This window comes from Rhinatrema bivittatum, chromosome 11, assembly GCF_901001135.1.
Source record: "Rhinatrema bivittatum chromosome 11, aRhiBiv1.1, whole genome shotgun sequence".
NCBI lineage: Eukaryota > Metazoa > Chordata > Amphibia > Gymnophiona > Rhinatrematidae > Rhinatrema > Rhinatrema bivittatum.
The window spans coordinates 47,971,088-47,995,862 of NC_042625.1; the positions used below are offsets into that span (position 1 = coordinate 47,971,088).

Here is a 24,775-nt window from a genome sequence, read left to right on the forward strand (position 1 = left end):
CTTGGTTTGGCCACTGGGAGACAGGATGCTGGGCTTGATGGACCCTTGGTGTGACCCAGTATGAAATCACTTGTATTCTTATGACTTTGACAAATGCCTTCTGACTAAACTTTATTTAAAAGATTTTTATATACTGCATATACACACAAAGTGGATCTAACCTCTTAGATCCACTATATCCATTGACTCACCTGTAAATGTAAAACAAAGTTGTATTTAGTGTTGCACAGACATGTATTGGAAAAAAATGCAGAACAATGCCTCATCTAGGCAGAAGTTCTGCACGAAAGCCCAGACATATATATGCATTAGTGACATTGGATGGTATTTTGTCCTGCACTGGAGGACCTGCATGAAATCTACGTTGAATGTTATTAGGGTGCCATGGAATCTGCTTATATAATTGACTGCTTTTGCAGTGTGAAAAATACTTTAATGGATCTGATAATTGGTCATTCGTTTCACTGCAAGGGAGAGAGGTACACCTGCATCACCATACTATGCGCTGCCCTACCTCCAGTATTAATGCTAAGCTTGGGAATGGCATGGTACTTCATTTATTGTCTCTTGCTGTAGACTGACACACAGCTGTAAACTTGAGGAAATCAACTGTTAAATTAGACCTGTTGGTTTAGTAAATTTGTCTCCATTAAACAAGAAATAGCTGACATCAGCTTGTTTTGCATTGTTAATATTAAGACCTTGTTTAACTTGCTTGTGAAGAAAAAGGGTACAAATTATGCTAATTCATTTTCTTCGTTTGTCTTGAGAGACTGTGCCTGTATAAACCAGATTTCACAGTTTCTGTTTTCAGCTGACTGTATTCGTTTATCCCAGTATAAGAAGAATATTTTATGTTTTTTGCTGCCTCCAAAAATAGGAAATAGTTATAATCTTTTGTAGTATTTATTGTGGTCCACTAGAAGTTTCAACAAGTGCTGAGGCATTTCCCTGTGGAGTAACACAGTTACAAACACTCTTCACCTGTTGTGTATTGTTTCATGTTTGAGTGTTTATGGTTATGTGTGAATTTGTTACTGTTGTATATTTTATGCTGTTGATGTAATTGGCTTCAAGTTCCAAACACGGAATATAAACATTTTATAAATTTATTATGCACGTAAAATCGATTTTATGCACATGCATAAAAAAGCAAAACAAAATTAAATTTGAAACACAACAAAAATAAAAACAAAATGAATAAAACATCTTTCCATGGCCACCCATCGTTCGAGCAAGCACAAGTCAAGTGAAAGATATATTTCCCATGAAAGCAGCTCATCGCCCTTATCGTGGAGAAGACAGGTAAACTGAAAAGGGGCAGTGTGCGAGTCTGTTTTGCAGTTCACTGTCCCTTGCTGAATGAATCATTCGGCACCCAGGTAATAGGATGCGAAACTGTTGAAGCACAGTCATGAAAGTTCAGGTCCGTGTACCCAAAGTAAGATTTAGCACTGGCACGTTAATCGTAGCATCCATCGGGCTTTACTTTTAATGCTGCTGCAGGCAGAGCAGCCCTGCTTCTCAGAGTCTGTACGTGTGCTCAGTTCAGAACTATTGCTCAGCATAATTAACAGGAAAGTTTAGATTTTAAAATAACGTGGAGAAGGCAGTATGGCAACCACAAGAGGAGGAGCTGCCAGTGACGATGTGTGATGACAAAAAGATTAAAATGAATCGGACAATAGTATGAAAACCCACCATGGCCATGTTTTGGCAAATATGTCTGCAGCCGGGATTATAATCCAGGAGCCGTGAAACAAATTGAAACTGTACATTTATTGCTAACAAACATTGTAAAAATTTACAAAATTAGTCCCAACAAAATATCCTTTAAAGTACTTGCATGCACATCCCCCACCACTCTTCGTTTGCAGTTCAGACTGATGTGTGAAGGTTTGCCCTGGGTTTGTAGTGGCACTGAATTGCTAGCACTGTTTTGTCTTCCTGACAGTGCAATTTGCTTGATCCATTGCATTGGACAATGATTTTCATTTACCATCCCTCTTTCACAAGCTGTGTACATCTAGTGCTTCCCACTCTCAGTGCTGGCTTTACTGTGTGGGTGTCCATATGCAATGAGGGGGAGGGAAGGGGGGTGTCTCCCTTCCTCTCTCAGATAGTCTACAGTTCCCCCTCTTTCAGCATCATTCCCTCCTTCCCCCCCCCCCCCCCCCCCCCCCACCTTGAGTTGCTGCCGCTGTTCTCCATAATGGCGCTGCAGAAACTTCAGCGGAGAAGTTCAGAGCGGGGCCTGCAAGTCCTCGTAGATGCAGAAGCCCTGCACCACCTTGCCCCTTCCTTCCACGTTGGCATCCTGTTAACTGGAAGTCTGTGTGAGGGGCCTATGAATGCACAAGGGCTCACAGGCCCCATGCCAAATTTCCTTCCTGACCTTGCTGCAGAGCTGGGGCTGGTATGGAGAACAGTGGTGCAGCTGCAGGCCCAGATCGGCAGCATGGCTAGCGGCGGTGCGCTGGCTCCCGTGAAAATTCTGCTTTTGGAGGCAGTTGCCTGTGCTTAAATCTAGACCCGGCCACACCTTCTTATATTTGTTGATTCAATAAGATGAGGGTTTTTGGTTTTCTTGCTTGTTGAAAAACCCACCTTATAATCAAGGTCCTAGAGCTCTCCAGTCAGACTACTGCACAGGAGGCCCAACGGGCCCCATCCTACGCAGGCCAAAGACTGACACTGAGTAGCAGTGGAATCCTGATTGGGGGAGGGGGGAAGCAGCAATGTGCCGCACAGGCCTGGAGGGGGGAGAATCAGCAGTGACCCGCCAAGACTAGCCCACGAGGGAGCAGTGATGTCCCGCCACACCTGGCAGAGGAAGAGGAGGCAGCCTGGGCCCAGCGGGGAAGGAAGCAGCAGCAGCATCCCACTGGGGCCTCGTGGAAAAAAGAATCCTGATAGCTCCACTGGTGGCGGATGCAGCAACGACTAGGAAAGGAGGCTGGGTCACCACTCAGTTTTATTTCCCGGGACAACTTATTTTCTGAGCTGCGTTAGAATCAGGTCCATGTGATATAATGAAGAAATGGTGCAAGCACGGGTGCCAGGTGGCTCTGGAAGCGGAGAACAAACCATGTTTACCCTTATTTCTTGTGGGCGCAAAGCATTGTAGAAACTTTTGGGCTGTTAAACCTTTTGTACTCTGGCCAAAGTAAGGGAGGTAAAGCACATTGATTCTGCTGACATCCTCAGGGCTTCTTCTGCACTGGCCATGCAAAAAGGGACTCGAGGCTAAAGAAAATTCACCTTTAGCAGAGTTCCTTACCTATAACAGGTGTTCCCTGAGAACAGCAGGATTTTAGTCCTCACACATGGGTGACATCAGATGGAGCCCCAATATGGAAAACTTATATCAGAGTTTCTAGAACTTTGACTTGGTACACTGAGCATGCCCACGTCTCTCTCCAGTCTTATAACACAGAATTATATATAAATGAAAAAATTAGGAGAAACCCAGCTCCATGGGGTGGTGGGCAAGTTTCGAGAAGACTGACATCCTGCTGTCCTTTGAGAACACCTGTTACAGGGAAGCAACTCTGCTTTCTCTGAGGACAAGCAGGATGGTAGCCCTCACACATGGATGAATCCCTAGCTACAGGCTGCTCCTCAATACAAGGGGACCAACAAACACCCAAACAGGTGCCAACGGGAACAACAACAACAACAACAGTGCTGTTGGTAACAGAGGGGAGAGACAGCCTGAACCCAAACAATGGGCCCTAGGTGGGGAGAGGTGGGTTCTACATCTCAAACAGATTCTGAAGGACAGACTGACTGAACCTGCTGTCCCATCGGCCATTCCTATCCAGACAATAGTGATGTGAATGTGTGGAGAGAACGCTACATTGCAGCCTTGCAGATCTCCTCCATGGGAACTGCTTGCAAGTGGGCCACCAATGCCGCCATAGCTCTGACAGAATGAGCCTTGACATGACCTCCAAGATTCAATCCCGCCTGGGCATAACAAAAGGAGATGCAATCTGCTAGCAAATTGGATAGTGTCTGTTTGGCAATGGCAATTCCCAATTTATTCCTATCAAAAGAAAAATAAAAAATTGGGTGGTCTGCCTCTGAGCTTCTGTCCGCTTCAGACAGAAGTTTAAGGTTCTCTTGCTCTCCAAACTGTGCAGGTCTCATTTTGTCTTGGTATGAATGGGGCTTGGGAAAGAATGTTGGCAGGACAATGGACTGGTTAAGATAGAAATCAGTCACCACCTTAGGCAGGAACTTAGGGTGCATAAGCAAAATTACCCTGTCATGATAAAACTTAGCATAAGATGGATAAGTCACTAAGGCCTGGAGCTCACTGACCTTGCATGCTGAGGTGACTGCCACCGAAAATGTCCTTCCAGGTCAGGTACTTCAGGTCACAGTTGCGCAGCAGCTCAAAAGGAGCTTTTATTAGCTGAGCTAATACCACGTTGAAGTCCCAAGACACAGCGGGAGGCCTTGGGGGAGGCTTCAACAGAAGCAGGCCCCACATGAATCGTACAAGTATAGACTGTACAGAAATGGGTGTACCATCTACACCCTGATGGTATGCGTCAATTGCACTGAGATGAACTTTAATGGAGTTGGTTTTTAAGCCAGCTTACGATTGTGTGGAAGGTAATTGAGCAGTTTTTATGTGGGCAGGAGAACGGATCTAGGGCCTTCTGCTCTCATTATACGGAAAATCTCCTCCACTTCAGTCCATAGAACTTTCTAGTGGAAAGCTTTCTAGAAGCCACCAGGACCCAAAACACATCCTCAGAGATCGAGTGGTTGCAGAATTAACCTCTCAACATCCAGGCTGTGAGTGTCAGGGCCTGGAGGTTGGGATGCCACAACCTGCCTTGATCTTGAGTGATGGGATCTGAGGAAGTCCTCAGACTGATCGGTCTCTGGATGGACAACTCCCATAGGAAATCAGACCTGTTTCAGCCAATAAAGGGCTCTGAGGATCATAGTCCCCTTGTCCAAGAGAGTCTTCACCATTAAGGGAATCGGAGGATAAGCATACAGAAAACCCTTGCCCCAGTGACAGGCAAGGGCGTCCGAGGCTGGTTTGCTGTCTGACCTGTACAAGGAGCAGAACAGAGGCACCTTCCTGTTGCAAGGGGATGCGAATAGATCTACATCCGGGCTCCCCCAGAAGTGGAATATCAGATTCACTATCCCCTGGTCCAGGGACCACTTGTGGGGTCTGAAGTCTCGACTCAGCCTGTCCGCTACCACATTCCCCATCCTGTCCAGGTACATGGCCCTGAGCTCCGTCCTGTGGGATAGGGCCCATGACCAGATCTGGACCGCTTCCTGACACAGGCGATACGATCCCGTGCCTCCCTGCTTGTTGACATACCACATAGCTTCCTGGTTGTCAGTTTGGATAAGGACAACTTTGTTGGACAGCTGATCTCTGAAAGCCCATATTGTGGCCATGACAGGACTAAATAAAAGGCCTGCAAAATCAAAACCGATGGTGGTGGGCATCCAAGCATCGCTGCTGTGGGGGAATTGACCACGAAAGGAAACCTTGACTAGGAACACGATGAGGAAACACTGAGAGGGACCCGGCGGTGAACATTGTGAACAAAAAAAAATCTGTGGAAAACGAGAAAAATATTTTCCAAAAAGCCAAAGTGAGCTCACTTACGCTGAGATGCTTACAGCTCCATGGAAAGAGAGGCTGGAGAGGGACCCCCGCGTGGACGCGTGGTATAGGGAATGCTGGGCCTGCTCAGGGGGCCAAGTCAGAGTTCCAGAAACTTTGACACAAGCTTTCCGTGTCAGGGCTCCATCTGACGATGTCACCCACGTGTGAGGACTCCCATCCTGCTTGTTCTCAGAAGAATCCCTTCAGGGAAATGCCTAGAAATTAAACCAAGAAAGCTCAATCTCATTTACAAAGCAGTGCCGTGCTGCTTAAGTCTACAATTAGCGGAAAGAGAACTCACTGTCGGGCCGATACAGTAAAGCATGGCAGCGGTTGCACGGTTTTTAACCCGCTTTGGATGCACGTTTTGAGCAAGTAAGATGGACGCACGATTCAGTATCGGCTTTTACGTGTCCTTAGCGCTTGCTGAAAAAGATGCGTATCCATTTCCGCCCGCCGCATATATATGATATGTTAATGATCGGATTAGCTATTCCCCCCGATACAGTAACGCGTACCCAAATTATCGCATTTTTAACCAGCTTATTTACCGCGTCTTTAACCTCTATATTTACCGCCTACCCTGACCCTGGCGTTAGTGTGATGTTCAGTCAGCTTCGGACCGGACAGCATCATGGACAACATGTATATATTGGCTCTGGCGATCTTTTTCATTCAGTTGAGAAGCAGAATAAGATATGCTCGGCAAGCAAATTCTAGAAGGCAGATTGGCGAGGCCAACAGGGGAGCCCAGCAGCAAGGAGAACCCAGCAGCAAGACCGGAGGAGGTATGTGTTCAATGGTACCATCCATCTCTGGGCGTTTCTGAGGCTCCGGGGGTCTAGCGAAGACATGGACACCTCTACAGACGCCGGAGAGATGGGAGCCGAGCCAGGCCTTCCTCCGGCATCTACAAGGCGTCCTGAGGCTCCGGGGGTCCAGTGGAAATAGGCGGGAACGTCCATGAAGGGAAGCCCCAACCTCGAGGGCGGGCGCTCAAGGCAGCGGCCATGGACGTTGGAAGGCAGTGGGACCTCCCCTTTGATCATGGATGCCCGGAAAGAAGCGGGAACGTCCATAAACGGAAGCCCCGACCTTGAACGTCCGGGCGGACGCTCAAGGCAGCGGCCATAGACGTTGGAAGGCAGCAGTCCCGTCTGTTTCCGGGCGTCCATGCTCGGAGGCCCCGACCTTCACAGATGCCCGGATGGCCTTGCACATCCTTAAGCGCCCGGACGTGGAAGGTTGGGGGTGGCCTCCGATCAAGGACGTCCGGATGCTCAGGGCAGCGGCCCCGGTGTCCATGCAGGGTCTGTAGAAAAGAACCATCCACTTACCTGCTGAAATGACATTTGAAATGACAGGTATGGCACCAGCGCATCCTGGATACTGTATAAGCACTGTATACCGCTCTATACAGTAAAATGGATTGCGAATGCCTCCCGCTTCATAGGCGCGCTTTTGACACTCCTTTGCCGCCGCCGCTTGGATTTGCGTCTAATTTGAATACTGAATCGAGCGGCTTGCGAACAAAAATGCACATGCGTCAAACACGCGGGCGCCCGGCTCTGCCACACGTTTTTTATGCATCGGTACTGTATCGGCCTGTGTGTGAGTTTGGCGTTAGCGGTGATGGTCTGGCAGTAGGAGAGGCTAGAACACATTCGTCCTGTTGTTGTGACGCTTGCATCACAGGGATGTGTGTGGCATTATCACTTATTCTTTCAAAAATCTGTAGAATTCCTGAAAATAAATTCAGATGTTGTATGGGAATAATTCAGCTGTTTGAAAAAACAGCATCAGCCACGCTTATAGAATTTGTATAGTCTGGAGTGTAGACCAGATGAGGGTCTCTCCTTGTTTTTTTTTTTTTATTTTAAAGTTTTATGTGCAGTATGACCAGCATTTCAGTGTTTTCTGCTTCCTGTATGCCTCTTTTCATCCTCACATGAACACTCACCCATCACAGTCCTTAACTCTTTTGTAGCAAAATGATAAATCTTTTTCTGAAGTCTGACATGCAATCTGGCAAAGTTCTCTTCCCTCGCAGTTATTTCAGAGGCTAAAATAAATTAGGTGTCTGCCCAGGGTGCTGTGCCCTTTGGCCCGCACCGTCATTAATCAAAGGATTCTCTCAGTTGCGGTAACCAACCAAGATATTTTGGAAGGGAAGCTGTCACTGCTGCTGCAGGCTCGCAGTGTGCTGGGGGAAGTGGCTGGTTCCACGCAGGGAGAATCATGTGCATTTCATCCAGGCCAGATTAGAGAGGGACTCTGGCCAAGAAATGCAAGTTGCTTGGAAAGGGGTAAGGGCTGAAAGTTATTTTGGGGGGCTGGGTGTTAAAAGGCGAGGCACGTTGAGGAGAGGTTGCAGGGCGACTGAGCTAAGAATAAGGCAGAGACGTGCGATGCTGTCACTTGGGGCACTCACTTAAAGCGGCTTTCCCCCCTTTCTTTTTTTATTTGGAAATAGGCAAATCTTCTCGGGATTGTAGTTGGGAATCCATTTCTGGGGTTGCTTTTCTCATTCGACTGATCGATTGTGAAAAGACGAGGTAACTCAGAATTGAACAAAACTGGCAGCGTCTGCCGAACCCCAGTACGATTTTAGTTGTGTATCTCTCTCCAGGGAACTCAGAGTGCTGTAGCGCTGCTGGACGTGTGCGGCTCTGGGCACTCTGTGCACCCCATGGCACAGAGTTTTGACGCCACAACTGTGGTGATGTCATTCAGGGAGGAGGTGTAGTCTGGTGGGGTTAGGCAGCCTGCGCCATGCGTTCAGGCCTCCTCTTGGGCCCCTCTTTCACTCTGCAGCCCCAGGCAAGGTCTGTAATTGTACTGTAACAAGCATTGTTTCCTCTTCTGTTTTGAAGGTAAAAGTGCGAGGTATGTTTTTAAAAAAAAAAAAAAAATCTGAAAACGTGTTGCAGTTGTGTTTTGGATAAAAGGAGCTGAATAAATCCAAATTATTATTATGGCACCAGAAAGAGAGGTCACTGGAAACACAGCCGCATTATGTAAACTAAATGCAGAGCAGGGCCGTACCCTTAAGCAAAGCTGAATTGATGGAGGAGAGAGGGATAAAACGGGAAAATCCTTGGGGGGTCCCTGGGAATGAAGGTGTCTTTTTTTTTTTTTTTTTAACTATTTATTCTTTGGCAGATAGGTTCACTTCAATAAATAGAACAAAACCTTGGTAATTCAGGCCCGAGTGCTATCTCACCTCGGCTGTTGTAATGGTTTACCACTGGGACGCCTTCTGGAGAATTCAGCTGATTCAGACCGAGCCATAGCCAGGCGTCCTCGCCCTGTGCACAATACGTCACCATGAGCTGGAAGACGCTGTTACATTTCTTAAAATGAAAAACCCTATTATTATTATTATGAGCTCGACCTTGGTCCCAAAATGTGATCCTCAGGTCTCGAAGGATGTGATCCTTAACCTCTACAAGAACTTACCCTTAAACCTTGTTACTTGAGAGAGAAAAATATCTCAAAATATCTGATGAATAGAATAACATCCAATAATTAAAACTAATGCAAATTTTTTTAAATTTCCCCAAAAATATTTCAAAACAGCAGAGACATCAAACAGCCAATTATTAAAACTATTATGGATTTAAAAAAAAAATCAACTTTCCATACCTGGGAAATTTAGATTTCCAGTCACCCTGAGATTGTTGTGGATGTGTGTGTGTGCACAAACTTTCTCCTCCTTCTCCAACATGCACAAAACACACAGTCTTTATCTCTCACACAAATACATTAGTTCTCTCTCCCCCGCATTCATTCTCTCTCTCTCTTTCACAAAAACACAAATTTCTCTCTCCCCCCCCCCCTACACACACACACGTGCTCCTTCTCTCTTCCCCTTTCACACTTCACACACGCACACGTGCTCCTTCTCTCTCCCCCCTCACACACGCACACGTGCTCCTTCTCTCTTCCCCCCTCACACACGCACACGTGCTCCTTCTCTCTCCCCCCTCTCACACGCACACGTGCTCCTTCTCTCTCCCCCTCACACATGCACACATTCTCCCTCTCTCTCCCCCTCACACACACGTTCTCCCTCTCTCTCTCTCTCTCTCTCTTTCTCCCCCTCACGCACACATACATGCGTTCTCTCTCCCTCCCACATCCCCCTCTCGTGTTAAATCTCTCTCAAGTGTTTTCCTACTAGGTGGTGGCCTCTGCTGTACAGCTTTCTGTCTCCATTCCAAAGCTTTCCTTCTGTGGCAGTCTCAGCCCACTGTGGATCCTCCTTTTCCCCTTGCTCTCTTGCTCCTTTTCTCAGGAGGACTTTAGCAGTGTGACGGCATGGACTGAGATTGCAGGGAGTCCTTCTTTCTGCAGAAAGCCTGTCTCACTGCATGCTCTGTCTCTTTGGTCTGCACGTGCTCAACTGTTTGCAATCGCACTTACAGCAGGCACTGCACCTGTGCGGTTGTGCCTGCTGTAAGCGTTTCAGCACGCCCTTCAGTACTGGGAGGGATGAAAGGGATGAACCTGCGGTACTGCAGTTAAAGGCCTTGTTCTGGAGTGGAAGTCGCCACAGCATGAGTAGTGGTGGTGGCGCCTATAGCTACGGCACTGGATTCAGAAGAGTGCGTCTAGGCTGCTCTCCAGAATGCATCACAAAGACCATATTGCTCCCATACCCCTCACAGAATCGGTTTAAGAATCTTTTATCAGCATTTAAAGCCATCCATGGTGGTAGGTAGATCTTTTGTCAAGCTATGTGCCATCTGGGCAGCTGAGATCTTCTCAGGCTGCTCCCCTCACAGTACAAACCTGCCTTTTCCTTCTACCTACCAACATTGTGAACGCTCTCCCAGAAGAGTCTACGGTGACAACTGGTATTATTCAGTTTGAAAGGATTAAGACTTGGTTGTTCACACAAGCCATTGTGGTATAATTTGCATCCCCTTGGCTATTTTACAAGTTATATATATTTAGATTGTACTTGAATGCCTGTCTGGTTTACTGTCTGGCCTTTAAGCTATTCAGGATATGCTCTTGTTGGCTGTTATAAGGCTCTTATTATTTGTGGTTAATTCTTGAATTTGATGATATTTTTTATTTACCATTGTATTGTAATATGTTTTTGATGATATGGATATTGGAATTTGGTTATTGCTTGCAGTTCAGTAATAATGTTTGGTTATGATTGTTTAGGATTAGTAATTATTTTATCACTTTGAGATTTGTCATAAATAAAACGGTCACAGGTAAATACTTAGGGATAATATGCTAGAAATTAGAGATTTTCATGGGTAAAAAAGTGCTTTCAGAAAGAATGCATGGGTGGACCCAAGTAACACAGTAAATGATGGCAGAAAAAGACCAAAATAGTCCAAGCAGTCTGCCCAGTCAGGTGTTCAGGGTTGTAATTGCCACTCTGTGCAGGATTACCCCTGTGCCATCTTCTTTAGGTAATAACTATAGAGAGGTGAGCCAGACATCACTGCCAAGTAAAATGGGGGAAGCTATTGCTAAGATCAAAATTACTTAATAAAATTTCTTGTTAGTTTTAAAAATGAAATGAAACCAGAAGAAAATTAAATGAATTTTGTTTTTCGTGCTTAAAAAAAAAAAGGTTGACACCACTGTCAGACCTTCTCACCCTCTTGTTAAAAATGTCTTCATGGGGGAGGAGCGATGCCCTCGCACTGCTGCAGATTTCCGCCAGCCGGGCCTGGGGGGGGATGGAACAGCTTCTTTATGAAGAAAGGCTGATCAGGGTGGAGAAGAGACGGTTGAGAGGGGATACGATAAAGTCATGAGCGGGCTGGAATGGGAAAACAGGGAACAGTTGTTTACCCTCTCAGATCATACTGAGGCTAGGGGACAGTCCACAGAACTAATGGGAAGCAGATGTAAAACGGAACTGGCAGGCTGTGGAATTTGTTGCTGGATCACATGGGCATGGCTGAGTTTAAGAGAGGTTTGCATAGGTTCCTGGAGGAAAAGTCTATGAATGAGTATTAGCCAGGTGGGCTCAGGAAAGCCACTGCTGATCCCTGGGAGTGGGCAAGAAGGCGTGGATCTCGCCTTTGTAGTGACCCGGATTGGTGGCTGTCAGAGAGAGGGTGCTGGACGCGACTGTTCTTATGGACAGATGACTCCTGTGTTTCCTGCATGGGGCGCAGGGTTATCCGGACTGAGCAAAGCTGGGGAGAGGGGTTGGGACACAGGCGTCCTCCTTTGGATTTCCCAAAGTATGCCCGGAAATTTCCCACAGGTGTGATGGCATGAGGGTAGCTTTGGTAGGAAAATTTCCAAAGTGAATACACGCGTAACTTGTGTGGATTATTAAATAAAGTTCCCCCTTAGAGTGAACTTTTCCTGTTCCCCTATCGAGTCCGAGCTCATATTAAAACTGCCCGCTTCCATCCAGAAAAGGAACAACGTGAAACAGAGTTCTCTGCAGGCTTTGAAACCTTTCAGTGGCCCAGCGGCGCAGGTCGCTGTATCCACAGAATGATGCACCAATGGTTTTAATGGCCGCGCACCAGCTCAGTTCAGTCTGCTGCCTGAGCAATTTGATTTCCCTGTAATCTAGAGATGTAAATATTAGGTCATGCATCATACAATGAGCTGTTTTATACCGAAGATCTTAGTGTGGTCCGGGAAGCATCTCTCGAGCACCAGCTGTGGATAATTCTTACGCTGGTGCAATTACAAGAATCGGTTTTGCTTCCAGGACCAGCCCAGCTTTTAGAATTGTATTCTTTTACTAAAAGCAATACAGAGCGAGAAATCCTGGTGCCCTTTCTAGTGGCTTAGCTTTAATTGGACCACATAAGGTGAGCTGCATACAGAAAAGGGCTGCATCTTTCCAGTCCTGAGGAAGGCCACGCCGAAACGCGTAGTTCAAGTATTTGTACTACGGTGCACACTCCAGATGCTGGAGCTGAGATGATTTGCAGCTTTCCCCACCTAGTTAGTGCTGGCTTGTGCTGACTCTTTTTTTCTTCCATACCTGGTGGATAAAAAACAACCACTTCTGAGAAACGTTGGAACAATACTGCCTTGAAAAAGCAAGCCTGCATTCTTTTCTAAACCTTTTGACAAGCCAGACAGTTCAGGCAGGTCGAGCTGCGTGCACATTCCAGGTCTGCTTTGTCAGCCTCACAGTCTTCCTGTCACCCATTCCTTGTATTCTCCTTGGGTGCAGTTTCCCTTTCTGATATCTTGCTGAATTCTGGTCTCTAGAATGTAACATGTCCGATATTGGGGTTATTTGCTAACAGGCCTTTGGCATGATACTTTCTGGGGCAGTGAGGACTGTCTGAGCAGAAGCGTGATGTGCCAGTCCAAGACAATGACAAACATCACTATCTTGGTGACTCTTGCTTTTAGAAAATAGAATTTAAAAAATATAGATATTTATTTATTTAAAAGTGTTTGTCTACTGCTTTTACAAATAAAATTTAATCAAAACGGTTTACAGTTTAAAACATACATAATCTGTTTAAAATTAAAACAATAAAATAGACAAAAAATTCAACATGTCTAACAAACAACAAAAACAGAACTCTGTTTTAAGTGCATTACAAAAAGTGCCACCACTCACATTAATCTTAAGTGGTAATAGGGAGAGTAGGGGTATATGGGTATGTTAATGGTATGTGGAGTAGGTAATCAATAGAAAAGATATTTATTTTTATTGGGAGTAAAGCAAGAAAAAAAACACCTCTGAGGTTTGTTTTTTTTCCCCCCTTTCTTTTGTCGTTAGTCTGTTATTGGTAGCAGAAAGAATGGACAGTGAGTGTCAGAGAGTACATTTTGTTTTATCTTCTGTGTGATTATTTTCTTCTTTTAAAAGCAACTTTAAAAAAAATGAAAACCAGATTTGTGATGGCATATTGATAACATCAGCTACTGGCATCTTCACATCCATCCAAAACTGATGGGTCTAATGGGATATCGCGTGGTGCTAATCCGGTTTAGGTTGTAAAAATAAATATTTTATTTATTTATTTATTTAAGCATTTTATATACCGTCCTTCCTAATAAAGATCACAACAGTTCACAAGAGACATTCGTAGATCATGGCTATTCGATAGATTGAGACATTCATAATATGGGTCTATACATTCATAGGGTCAGATCATGACTCAGGTCAATACTTGAAAGAGAAATAGTAGATAACGTGGTGAGTAAAAGGCATAGTTCATGCTGAAGAATATGCATACAAAATCATTCTTCACTTTAGATTGAGTGTATCTGAGTGGGAATTATTTGAGAATGTAATTGTTTAGTTCATTAAGTGTCAATTTAGAGACTCCTAATTGGGTTAGGTTGTATGCGTCTTTGAAGAGCCATGTTTTTAGCTCTTTTTTAAATGTATTTGTCTGGGATCAGTCATAGCCTTCCAGGTAGAGAGTTCCACATGTTTGGTCCAGCAGTGGAAAAGGCACAGCCATAACTGTGTCAAGTATGTGCTTCGTATGTTGGGGACAGACAGTAAACCCTTATTTTGGGTTCTTAATGATCGTTGGGGATTGTAAAGTTGTAAATGATATGCCACTCATATCAGTGTTATTTGAGTGAATGATGTTTAATGTTAAAGTTAGTACTTTATATTGAATTTGGAAGTGAACTGGTAACCAGTGTAATGAGATTAGTGCTGGAGAAGTGTGATCGAATTTTTTGGCTCCTAGTAAGAGTCTTTGAGATGCATTTTGCAATATTTGTAAGGGTTGTAAGAGGTATTCGGGCAGAACTAGAAATAGGGAGCTGCAATAGTCTAGGTTTGAGAAAACGAAGGTTTGCAATATAATGTGGAAGCCTTCGAAGGTTAGCAAAGGCTTCGGATGTTGTAGAATCCTTAACTTGTAGCCAGATGTGATTAGCTTATATCAATAAGCTAATCACATCTGGCTTCATGTGTTTCTTCATTGTGAGGTTCTCATCCGGTTGTATGCCTAGATCCCGTACTTGGTCAGAGGGCGTAATTTTAAAATTACCAAGATCAAGAGCTGTTGGTTTGATCGGGGAGTTTCTTCTTAACCAGATAATTTTGGTTTTTTTAGGATTTAGTGTCAGTTTTAGATGTTTTAGCTCCTGCTGAATTGCTCTCATATGGGTTGACAGCGTTGATTCAGTGTATTCAAGAGATTTGAAGAATGGAATGAGGAACTGTATATCATCAGCATATAGGAAGAATGTGTTTCCAAGGTCTGTAAGAAGTTTGCATAGAGGGAGCATATAAATGTTGAAAAGAGTTGCTGATAGAGCTGAGCCTTGGGGAGCAATGGTACCAGACTGGAAAGTGTCAGATATGGAATTACCCAGTTTTACTTTGAAAGATCTTTTTGATAGGAATGAGGAGAACCATTTGAGGACACAGCCGTCGATTCCAATGTTGTTCAGTTGATAGCTTAGTTGTGAATGGTCATCTGTATCAAAGGCGGCTTTTAGATCGATTAGCACCAAAAAATGATTCATCTGCATCAAACCTTCTTAAGATTGAGTCAGTTAGAGAGAGTAGTAGGGTCTCAATTGAACGTTGTTTCCTGAAACCTTTTGGGGTTGGACGGAGTATGCTCTGATCTTCTAGATGATTTTCAAGTTGGGTTAATACTGCTTTCTCCAGAACCTTGGTGAGAAAAGACAAGTTTGATATTGGGCGGTAGTTGTCCCAGTCATCAGTTCTTCCGGATTTGTCTTTAGGGATCTGTTTTATTACTGCTTGTTTTAGCCCCTGTGGAACAATTCCTTCTGTGAGAGAGTGATTAATTAATGTTGTGACTGTAGAGGTGATAACACTGTGAATTTGTTTCAAGGTACTGGAAGGAATAGGGTCTCTTGGGTGAATGGCGGGTTTAATCTTTGTGATTATTTGGGCTATTTCAAGATTTGTGACTCTCTTTTTTGAACGTGGACCACTTCATTAGGTCTTTTGGATTATTGGTTGCTATTGCTGCAGGACAGGTGGGGAATAGAGCTTTTAAGTTGTTAATTTTGTCTATTAAGGATATGGCATATTCATTGCAGCTATCTATTGAGAAGTTGTAGTTTCTGTGGATTGTGGAAAAGCCTGAAATAATTGAAATAAGAGCCTGCCATGTGATTTAATGTGGTGAGTAATGAAATCACAGCTACGAAGACTTAGTTCGTAGTATGTGTTATCTACATGATAAACTATAGATATCTGTAACTTTATCCAGGATTCTGGTTCTTAGCTCCCAGGGTTTATTTCTATTGTCTGAATCTCAAGCTTACCCCATTACTGTGTGTGCTTGGGTGTGATTCATTCTCTATCATACATAGTCAATCAAATGTGTAGAAAATACATTTCTAATTGGACAGAAACTTCAAGTGACACAATATGGCATGGCTGAGAAAACTTGCATGGGTAATGACTTTATCTATAAATCATTTTAATGCAGTTTCAGGTATTTGCACATTTTAACCAACTTTCAGAGGAGATTTTAGTGCTTTTTAAGATATTTTGATCTGTTTATTTATTTCAAAATAGTTATTCTGGCCTAATGCATTATTTTGTGATTCTCTGAACAGCCAAGCTCTGGTTCTTGTCCTCTGCTTCTGGCTGGCTATGAGGATGGATCGGTGACTCTCTGGGACACATTGGAGACAAAAGCACTCTGCCGACTCGCTTGCCACCAGGAGCCAGTGATGAGCCTCGACTTTGACTCTGAGAGAGCCAGGGGGGTGTCGGGCTCCTCAGAAAAGGTGCTTAGCACCTGGAGTCTTGATGAGCAGCAGATCCTAAAGGTTAGTAGCAGCAGGTACGCTGTGTCTCTTATCCAGCTGTACACAAGCAGTCATATGGCATCCCAAAAGGGAACAATTTCAGATCATTTGCAAATTAATCATAGAAACCTGGGGATGTGGAGCCTAAGAAAGTTGGATGGCGATGTCTGCACTTAATATTATGAATTGATTTTAAACAAAATGACTTTTTAATACAAATTTAATATTTTGCAGTTTACATATGAGTGTTTGGATAGTTATTGTTATGTGTTAGTTTGTGCACTACTAGACTCTAATTTTACCCTATTTAAGGGTGGCTGTGAATTGTTTGTGATATTGTCTATAAGCTGCTTTGGGTGTCCCCATTGGGTTTGGATGAAACTTGCTGAGCAGACTGAATAGACCATTTGGTCTTTTTCCTCTGTCATTACTATGTTACTATAAAAGTCCAGATAGAAAACAGAAATGGAGCACATCCCTTTTGATGCCTGGGCTGATGTCTTTTAAAAGTCTGCCCTGCATGTCATGAGTTTGTAAGTCATTTGCAGCACTTCTTACCTAGTTTTCTGCAGATCAAGTGCCTTCCCTGTTGCACATACGGTGTGATGGTGCTGAGGTGTTCTCCACGTTTCCTTACCCTCAGTCTCACAGTTGATTCATTTTTGCTGATTCATTTTTGCTGATTCATTTTTGCTGATTCATTTTTGCATCAACTGTCTTCTCCTAAATAATGTTGTTCTTTGTGGAGAATGATCTTGTTGAAATGTGCTAAGATGTCTGGCAGAACAGAGGTGGAGGCGGCTTTATGAGGCTGTATTGTTCAAAAGACACATTCTTTACAAAAACAGGAGAGACCAGACCTATGCCTCTCTGTGACCTTGTGCTTACAGTCATTCTGCCTTACAGGCACTTCCTTTACCAATGCAGCAGAGACCAGACCCACAGCTCTCCATGGCCCAGTGCTCACAGTCATTGTGCCTTACAGGCACATCCTTTACCAATGCAGCAGAGACCAGACCCACAGCTCTCCATGGCCTAGTGCTCACAGTCATTGTGCCTTACAGGCACATCCTTTACCAATGCAGCAGAGACCAGACCCACAGCTCTCCATGGCCCAGTGCTCACAGTCATTCTGCCTTATAAGCACGTCCTTTACCAATACAGCTGAGACCAGACCCCCAGCTCTCTAGGACCTAGTGCTCACAGTCATTCTGGCTTTACAGGTTGCAGTTGCCTGTTGCTCTTGGATGAGAATGAGTACTTAAAATAATATTGGAGAAGTAGAGAATTCATTTTGAAAATAAGGGCCACACTGATACAAATAAAATACCAATGTTTACATTTTGATATTGAAATGGTTTTATTCATCCTGTGTGCAGGTGCAGGGCCAGGGCCAGCTTCGTCATCTGTTCCCAAACTCGCCCATTTCAGACCTGGATTTCCTGGCAGCCCCTTTTCCTGTCAGAGCACATAAAGTTTACAGACATGCATCCTCACTCTGTGCATTTACTCGGAAAGAGTTGACATTTTTCACTCTGTGTTTAGTGTTTGACCCACGGATAATGTAAATAATTGTCTCCCACACAAATCCTAGAAATAGTCGCCAAGGCAGATTTCTTTTTTTTTTCACTATTATATTAGTAACACAAACCAGATGAGGGCTTCTCCTTGCATTCCAGGTACATGAGGTCATGATCATAGCTGAGAAACCCTCAGCGGCACATTATTTTTTAAGTTTTAATAACTACATCTATCTAATAGAGCTCTCTTACATTCTTAATCATGATCGCTGGCTCTGTAACTGCTGAGTACAGATAAGAATCCAGGCTCTGGATAAATAAGAAAAGGAATCAGCTTTTATAACACAGCACCTTTTTCTAAAACACCATGTACTGGGAAACATATAAAAAGTCAGCTACCTCGGGAGTGGAGAATGAGTACTAATTATTTACATACTGCTGCTCTGCACCAATAAAGAAAACTGAACTAGGAAACCAGAGTTGGCCCTGACAGATCAAATGACAAATTAAAGCCACACACTAATTAACACTAATGGGATTCACACCATGTAACCTGGGTTTCCAGTAGTCTGATCATTATCACTTCTGTAGTGCTACTGGATGTATGCAACATTGTACAAAAATACATGAGAGAGTTCCTGCTCAATAGAGCTTACAATCTAATCAAGACTAATGTACAGGCAAAAGAGACTTTGGGAATTTATTTTATTAAGACAATAGTTAAAAAATTAATGAGGCTGTAAGGAGGATAATCAGGGGTTAAGATTTAAAAGCAGCCTCAAAAAGGTGGGTTTAAAATAAGAGTGTGACGCACCAGCTCCAAAGTCTGTCCCAAGGACATAGTGCAGCCAGGAGGAAAGCACAGAGACCACGTCCATGCATATGAAAAAATTCAAAACATAGAAAACCTTACAGTCCATTCGGTCTGTCCAGCCGCTTCTCCTGCTCAGTTTTATACTCCCTTCCTCGCCCTCCGAGATGGTGTGCGCTCGTCCCATGCTCTGTTGGAATTTCACTACTGTCCTTATCGCTACCACCTGGGAGGCTGTTCGTGTGCTAAGGTCTTCACCGCTGGAGCTTTTGTGCAAACCCTTTATACAGGTTTGGCAAAATTCAGATAAAAGAAAGTTACATGCCTGTAACCGTTGTTCTCTGTAATCAGCAGCACAAATAAGGCACAGATGTCTCTTGAATATTCATTGGGATTGTCCTGAGGACCAAAATGAGAATCACTATAGTAAGCTGCACTAGGGAAGGGGGTGTAAAAATAGGCAGACTCCCCCCACCCCCACCCAGGTAGTTGTAATGGAAGGCTCATGATGTGGTAGCCCAGTAGTGGCCGAGTCTGATGGAGCTGAAAGGGTCATGAGAGCAAAGGAGAGAATTATTGAAAAGTCAGACGCCAGAAGTTGCTGCATGTCTGTCTGTCTCTGTCTGAAATGCCATGAAGGATACTGAAATCCCATTAAGACACAAAGATTTTGTTTTATTATAATAGAAAAACAGTCATCCTATGTCCTGTCGCTTTCCATGCCAGGTTTCATTTCACTTTGTATTTGATAATGTTGCTTCATAAGGTTCACCAAGTGCACCGGCTCATCAATCCTGGGATAGCACACGTCGCTATACGGCCAGATAAGAAGATCCTAGCGACGGCTGGCTGGGACCACCGCATCCGGCTCTTTGGCTGGAAGGCCCTGAAGCCCCTGGCAGTGCTGGATTACCATAGTGCAACGGTGCACTGTGTGGCATTCTCTGATCACAGGACGCCACGTGAAAGGCTGCTGGCCGCCGGCTCGAAAGACCATCGGATCAGCGTCTGGTCCATATACCAGGAAACGTGAGAGACCGAACTGGCAGGTATGAAGGTGGGCGAAAGGCAAAACTGCTGGAAGCAGTTTTTTGTTTTGTTTTTTTTGTATTTAAAGAATACAGAAATCACAAGAAGTGTGGACTGCTAAAGCTGTTGGGGCTTCTTTCAGAGTAAATTGCTTTGTGACTTTTTTTTATCATTTGCGGTTGAGAAAATATTCTGAATTCAGCTGAATGAAACCTGCAGCAAACCTGTAGGAAGAATTCTTGTGGTGATTTGGTGCCCTGCGACTCTGCTGCTGCTGCTTTGGCATCTCCTAACGGGGCTTGCGTAAACTGCCTCGCGCTGACCTGGCTTTTCTTGTCACATCCACACACCTAGATCAGGTGCAAACTGAGCGGCCAAGGCTGAAAGTACAAAAGTGAACTCCTCCTACAGGGACTGGGACTGGGGCTGGAGAGGGCTAAGCACCTGCTTGGCCTTGGACTTCGAGCCCCTGTATTCGGATGGTAGCCCAGTGAAAGTCCTGTCCACCACTTAGCATTAGTGGGATGTAACCTACCTCTCCCAGCCACCTTGGTGCCTGAAATAATTGCCTGCGCCTGTCTTAACCCTTCTTTATGGTTCTGTCAGGGGTGTGCATGAAGCTAATAAAGAAATCCCATCTGCCTCGCTTCCCATTTTCTTAGATTCCCCCAGTGGGAGAAACAGTCAGGAGGCTGAACTCCTCTCTCCTTGGCAGCTCTGTGGTCCCTCATTGCCAGCCTTGCTGCTGAGTATGACCTGTAATATTACTGAGAAAGTGGTATAGGTGCTGAGGTCTTTAAATAAAGGCTACTGGAACTGTTTTATTTTAGTACGGTTTGCTTTAAAAGCTTAAAATATCTTTGCTTTATTTAGGAGAATGCTGGCCGTGGATTTTGCTGAGTTGGGGCTTGCACTTTTGGTAGCGTTGTCCTGTTGTTCCTCGGACGTATGCAATTCTGATGAAACAGCACAATCCTAAAGGAATGAAAACACCACCTAAGAATTCTATTGTTTAACAGATAATAAGTGTTGTAACAGCAAAACTTGAAGTGATGCAATTCCCCCCAGCGGACAGTATATTAATTATCCAGCTCTGTGAAGTCATTTTCTTCCATTACAGAACAGCTCTATTCCTAGTTTTTCCATTGCAGTAGGATCATTAATCACCTGCCACCTTCATGGCTGCTTCTAAAAAGTGTCCCTCTGTGTCAGAGAGGTCCTGTAGTAACGAGTTGGGAAGTGGCAGTCTGCCGGAGCAGGGGACACGAGGAAGAGAGGAACTGGTGTTCTTCCTTGCTGGTGCTGTCCTGATACCTGCAAGCCATAGGAAGCCCAGCTTGTAGCACCAATGTGAATTAATGTCCTCGGAGGAAGGGACACGGACTGCCTCTAAACCTGCCATACCTTGGATAAAACAGCACTTTCAGCAACCCGCTTTTGGACCTGTGAGCTCACCGACTCACCACCAACCCCCCAAGCTTGGCACCCAGGGCGGTTGCATCTTGTGACAGACCTGAGTGGGGGATTGTTTCCTATTACTGCCATTATGCTAACTGCACCTCCTTCCCTTTCCCGTCCCTCACTGGGCTTTCCAAAATATTTAGCCTTCTTCGAGCTGGAGACCCTGTAAAGAAATGACTGCCACAGACATATTTTGCAGGGTTCCCCAGCTTCAGTAAATATTGGAGAAAGCAACATTATGTTGCTCACTAGCAAGAGGTTAAGCTGTCATGTTTTTCATGTAGGAGAAAGTCTGATATTCCAGCTCTAAAGCAGCATGCATTATGGGAAATGTAGTTCAGATGGATACTAGGTAGCTTTTTGAACTGCATTTTGCTGTAATAGAGTAGCATCCTAATTAAGGGACTGTACTGCCCATAAAATGAATGGGTGAAAGGAAACAAGTTCTTTACATAAAGACATACGTTATGCCCTACTGGGTCAGATCAAGGGTCCATCAAACCCAGCATCCTTTCTCCAATAGTGGCCAATCCAAGTCACAGGTACCTGGCAATTACCCAAATAATAAATAGAGCCCATGCTATTAATGCTGCCAACAAGCAGTGGCTATTCCCTATTCATTAATAACAGTTTATGAACTTATCCAAACTTTTTTTTTAAACCCAGCTACACTAGCTGACTTAACCACATCTTCTGTCAATGAATTCCAGAGCTTAATAGTGCATTGAGTGAAAAATAATTTTCTCCGATTTGTTTTAAATGTGCTACTTGTTAACTTCATGGAGTGTCTCCTAGTCCTTGTATTATCCAAAAGAGTAAATAACCGATTCACATTTAACCGTTCAAGTCCTTTCATGATTTTGTAGACTTCTATCATATCCCCCCTCAGCTTTCTCTTCTGCAAGCTAAACAGCCCTAACCTCTTTAGCCTTTCCTCATAGGGGAGCTGTTCCATGCTCTTTATCATTTTTAGTCGCCCTTCCCCAATGCCACTATATCTTTTTTGAGATGCGATGACCAGAGTTGCACACAGTATTCAAGGTACAATCTAACCATTGAGCGATATGGAGGAATTATTTGCCATTCCCTTCCTAATAATTTCTCAAATCTGTTTGCTTTTTTGACCTCCACAGCACAGTGAGCTAATAATTTTAATGTAATATCAACTATGATGCCCAGATCTTTTTCCTGGATGGTAACTCCAAATTTGGAACCTAACCCATGCTGTAGCTACACAATGTTATTTTTTCCTATATGCATCAACTTGAACTTGTCCACATTATATTTCAGGTGCCATATGGACACCCAATCTTCCAGTCTTACAAGTTCCTCCTGCAGTTTATCACAATCTGCTTGAGAATTAACTACTCTGAATAATTTTGTGCAATTTTGATCACCTCACTCGTAGTCCTTTCCAGATCATTTATAAATATATTAAAAAGCACCGGTCCAAGTACAGATCCCTGAGGCACTCCACTATTTACCTTTTTCCATGTGAAAACTGACCATTTAATCCTACTCTCTGTTTCCTGTCTTTTAACCAACTTGCAATGCACAAAAGGACACCGCCTCCTATCCCAGGACTTTTTAGTTTTCTTAGAAGCCTCTCATGTGGGACTTTGTCAAACACCTGAAAATCCAAATATACCACATCTACCGGTTCACCTTTATCCACATGTTTGTTTATCCTTTCAAAACATATACCAGCAGGTTTGTGAGGCAAGACTTGCCTTGGGTAAATCCATGCTGGCTGTGTCCCATTAAATCATGTCTGTCTATATGTTCTGTGATTTTATTCTTTATCATATTTTCCACCATCTTTTCCCAGCATTGAAGTCAGGCTCACTGGTCTATAGTTTCTCGGATCATATCTAGAGCCCTTTTTTTAATGCTATCCTCTAAAATCAGGTCCAGTTTACTCTGGTAAATAAACAGAAATATGTCCATGTCCTCATTTTGAAAGACTATTATATTTCTTAAAACTGTGCACGAAGCCGACCCAATCTGAAGTGCCTGCTATAAATACAGTACAGGAAATAGTTTCCAAATTACTGTGTTTTTTATATAAATCTGGATTAAAAAGATAGGTTATGTCTTGTAAATACATTTCCTCTAGGCAAGTGAATTTTTTGTCTTGGCACAAGCAGCCAATCTAAAAATTGGTGGCCATATCTCTTATTAAAAATTGGGACTATATTAGTTTTAATGGTTGCCACCAGATGCCAGGCAACTGGAATAGTGGCAGAAATTCCCCAGAAACTTAAGGGTTATATGCGCAACACCAATAAAAATCACAAGCCAAATCAGATTTATGGTAGCCAAAGGACTCTTCTGGGGTGAATAGTATTGCAAATGAAGTTAGCAATGGGTCAAATTGCTCAGCATGAATTTGAACTCATTCAAATCAAGGTTAGCTATTTGATTAGGCAGATTTATGTCCTGGTCTAGAACACAGCACCTGGGACCTCATTATCATACGTACCCAAGGCTCTGCCCTGATGACACTATTGGACAGTGCCCAGAATCTCAGGCAGCAGAGGACAGCCCTTTGTTTCCTGCTCCAGCCCCTCCCCTCCCAGGCAGTTTTCACGAAACAGGAAGGGAGGAGGTGAGTCAGGAACCAGACAGAACAGGGTAAAAAAGAATCGCAGCTCTCTAATCCAGGCCTTCCCTGCTTGTTATTACACCTACCCCATCCTTTGCAAGGAACAGGAGGAGAGTGGGTGAGGCTAGAGTGGACAGAGCAAAGCAACGAAGTGCAACTGTGCTCCCTTATCCAGCTCCTTCGTGTTGGTTTTCCCTTCCCTGCCTGGAACAGGGGGAGATGGGAAGTGAGGCTGGAGTGGACAAGAGTTGAGGCTTTGTATATTTCTATTTAAAACGTGTGGTCACTTATTTTGTATTTGGTGAATGTTTTTCTGTGTGTGACTGACATAAGGTGTAGTTTCTGGGTACTCCACCGTGTTCTGTTTACCCAGCAGGAGGTGTATTGCAAATAATAAATTTGGATTTTTAGCTCATCTTTCCAAATAATGCTCAAGGCAACATACTGCATTTTTAGAATTCAGATACAATAAGTCCCTTCCTAAAGAGCTTACAGCCTAAGTGGCAATAGGAGAAAAAGCGACTTGCTGAAGATCACAATGAGCGTCAAGTGGAGGAAGTAGTTTCTCTGCTTCTTAGCCCACTAGGCCACCCTATTTCCTCTTCAGGAAAGAATGGCAGTGCTGTCCTAGGGCCCGGTGTAATATTTGCAGTGTTGCTGTTTGAGTTTTGGGAGTTAGTGCTGTTTTGGTATGGCAGGTTTGTTCTATAGGTTCCGAGTGACCCCTTTTTTTTTGCAGGGTTTTGTGTTACTTCACAACATGCCTGGTAATGAAGGGCGTTTAGGTCACTGTTATTAAAGTGACAAACAGGCCAGCCAATCATTTCAGAGACTACCTTCGGCCAATGGGGGCATGGATTTCTTTTCAGAATCCCAGATGCCGCTTGCATCAGGCACAGTGACCTGATTTCTGAAAATGTAAATGTATTATATGTGCATATAATCTATGAAACACACAGTCAAAGGCGGGGTCA

At 44.0% G+C, this 24,775-nt stretch overlaps 1 protein-coding gene across 10 annotated transcripts in view; it reads left to right on the forward strand.

The window, feature by feature from the left end:
• GNB1L (G protein subunit beta 1 like) overlaps positions 1-24,775 on the forward strand; it is a 116,725-nt gene that overhangs the window by 88,577 nt on the left and 3,373 nt on the right. For 9 of the 10 annotated variants that reach the window (XM_029619926.1, XM_029619930.1, XM_029619921.1 and 6 more), the window contains 3 exons: positions 16,181-16,396; positions 19,473-19,755; positions 20,609-21,750. In XM_029619926.1, coding sequence (XP_029475786.1) covers positions 16,181-16,396; positions 19,473-19,739 — 483 coding nt within the window. In that variant the 3' untranslated portion in view covers positions 19,740-19,755; positions 20,609-21,750. Of the gene's footprint in view, positions 1-16,180; positions 16,397-19,472; positions 19,756-20,608; positions 21,751-24,775 lie in introns of those variants that run through there. The other variant, XM_029619923.1, reaches the window with a different exon arrangement.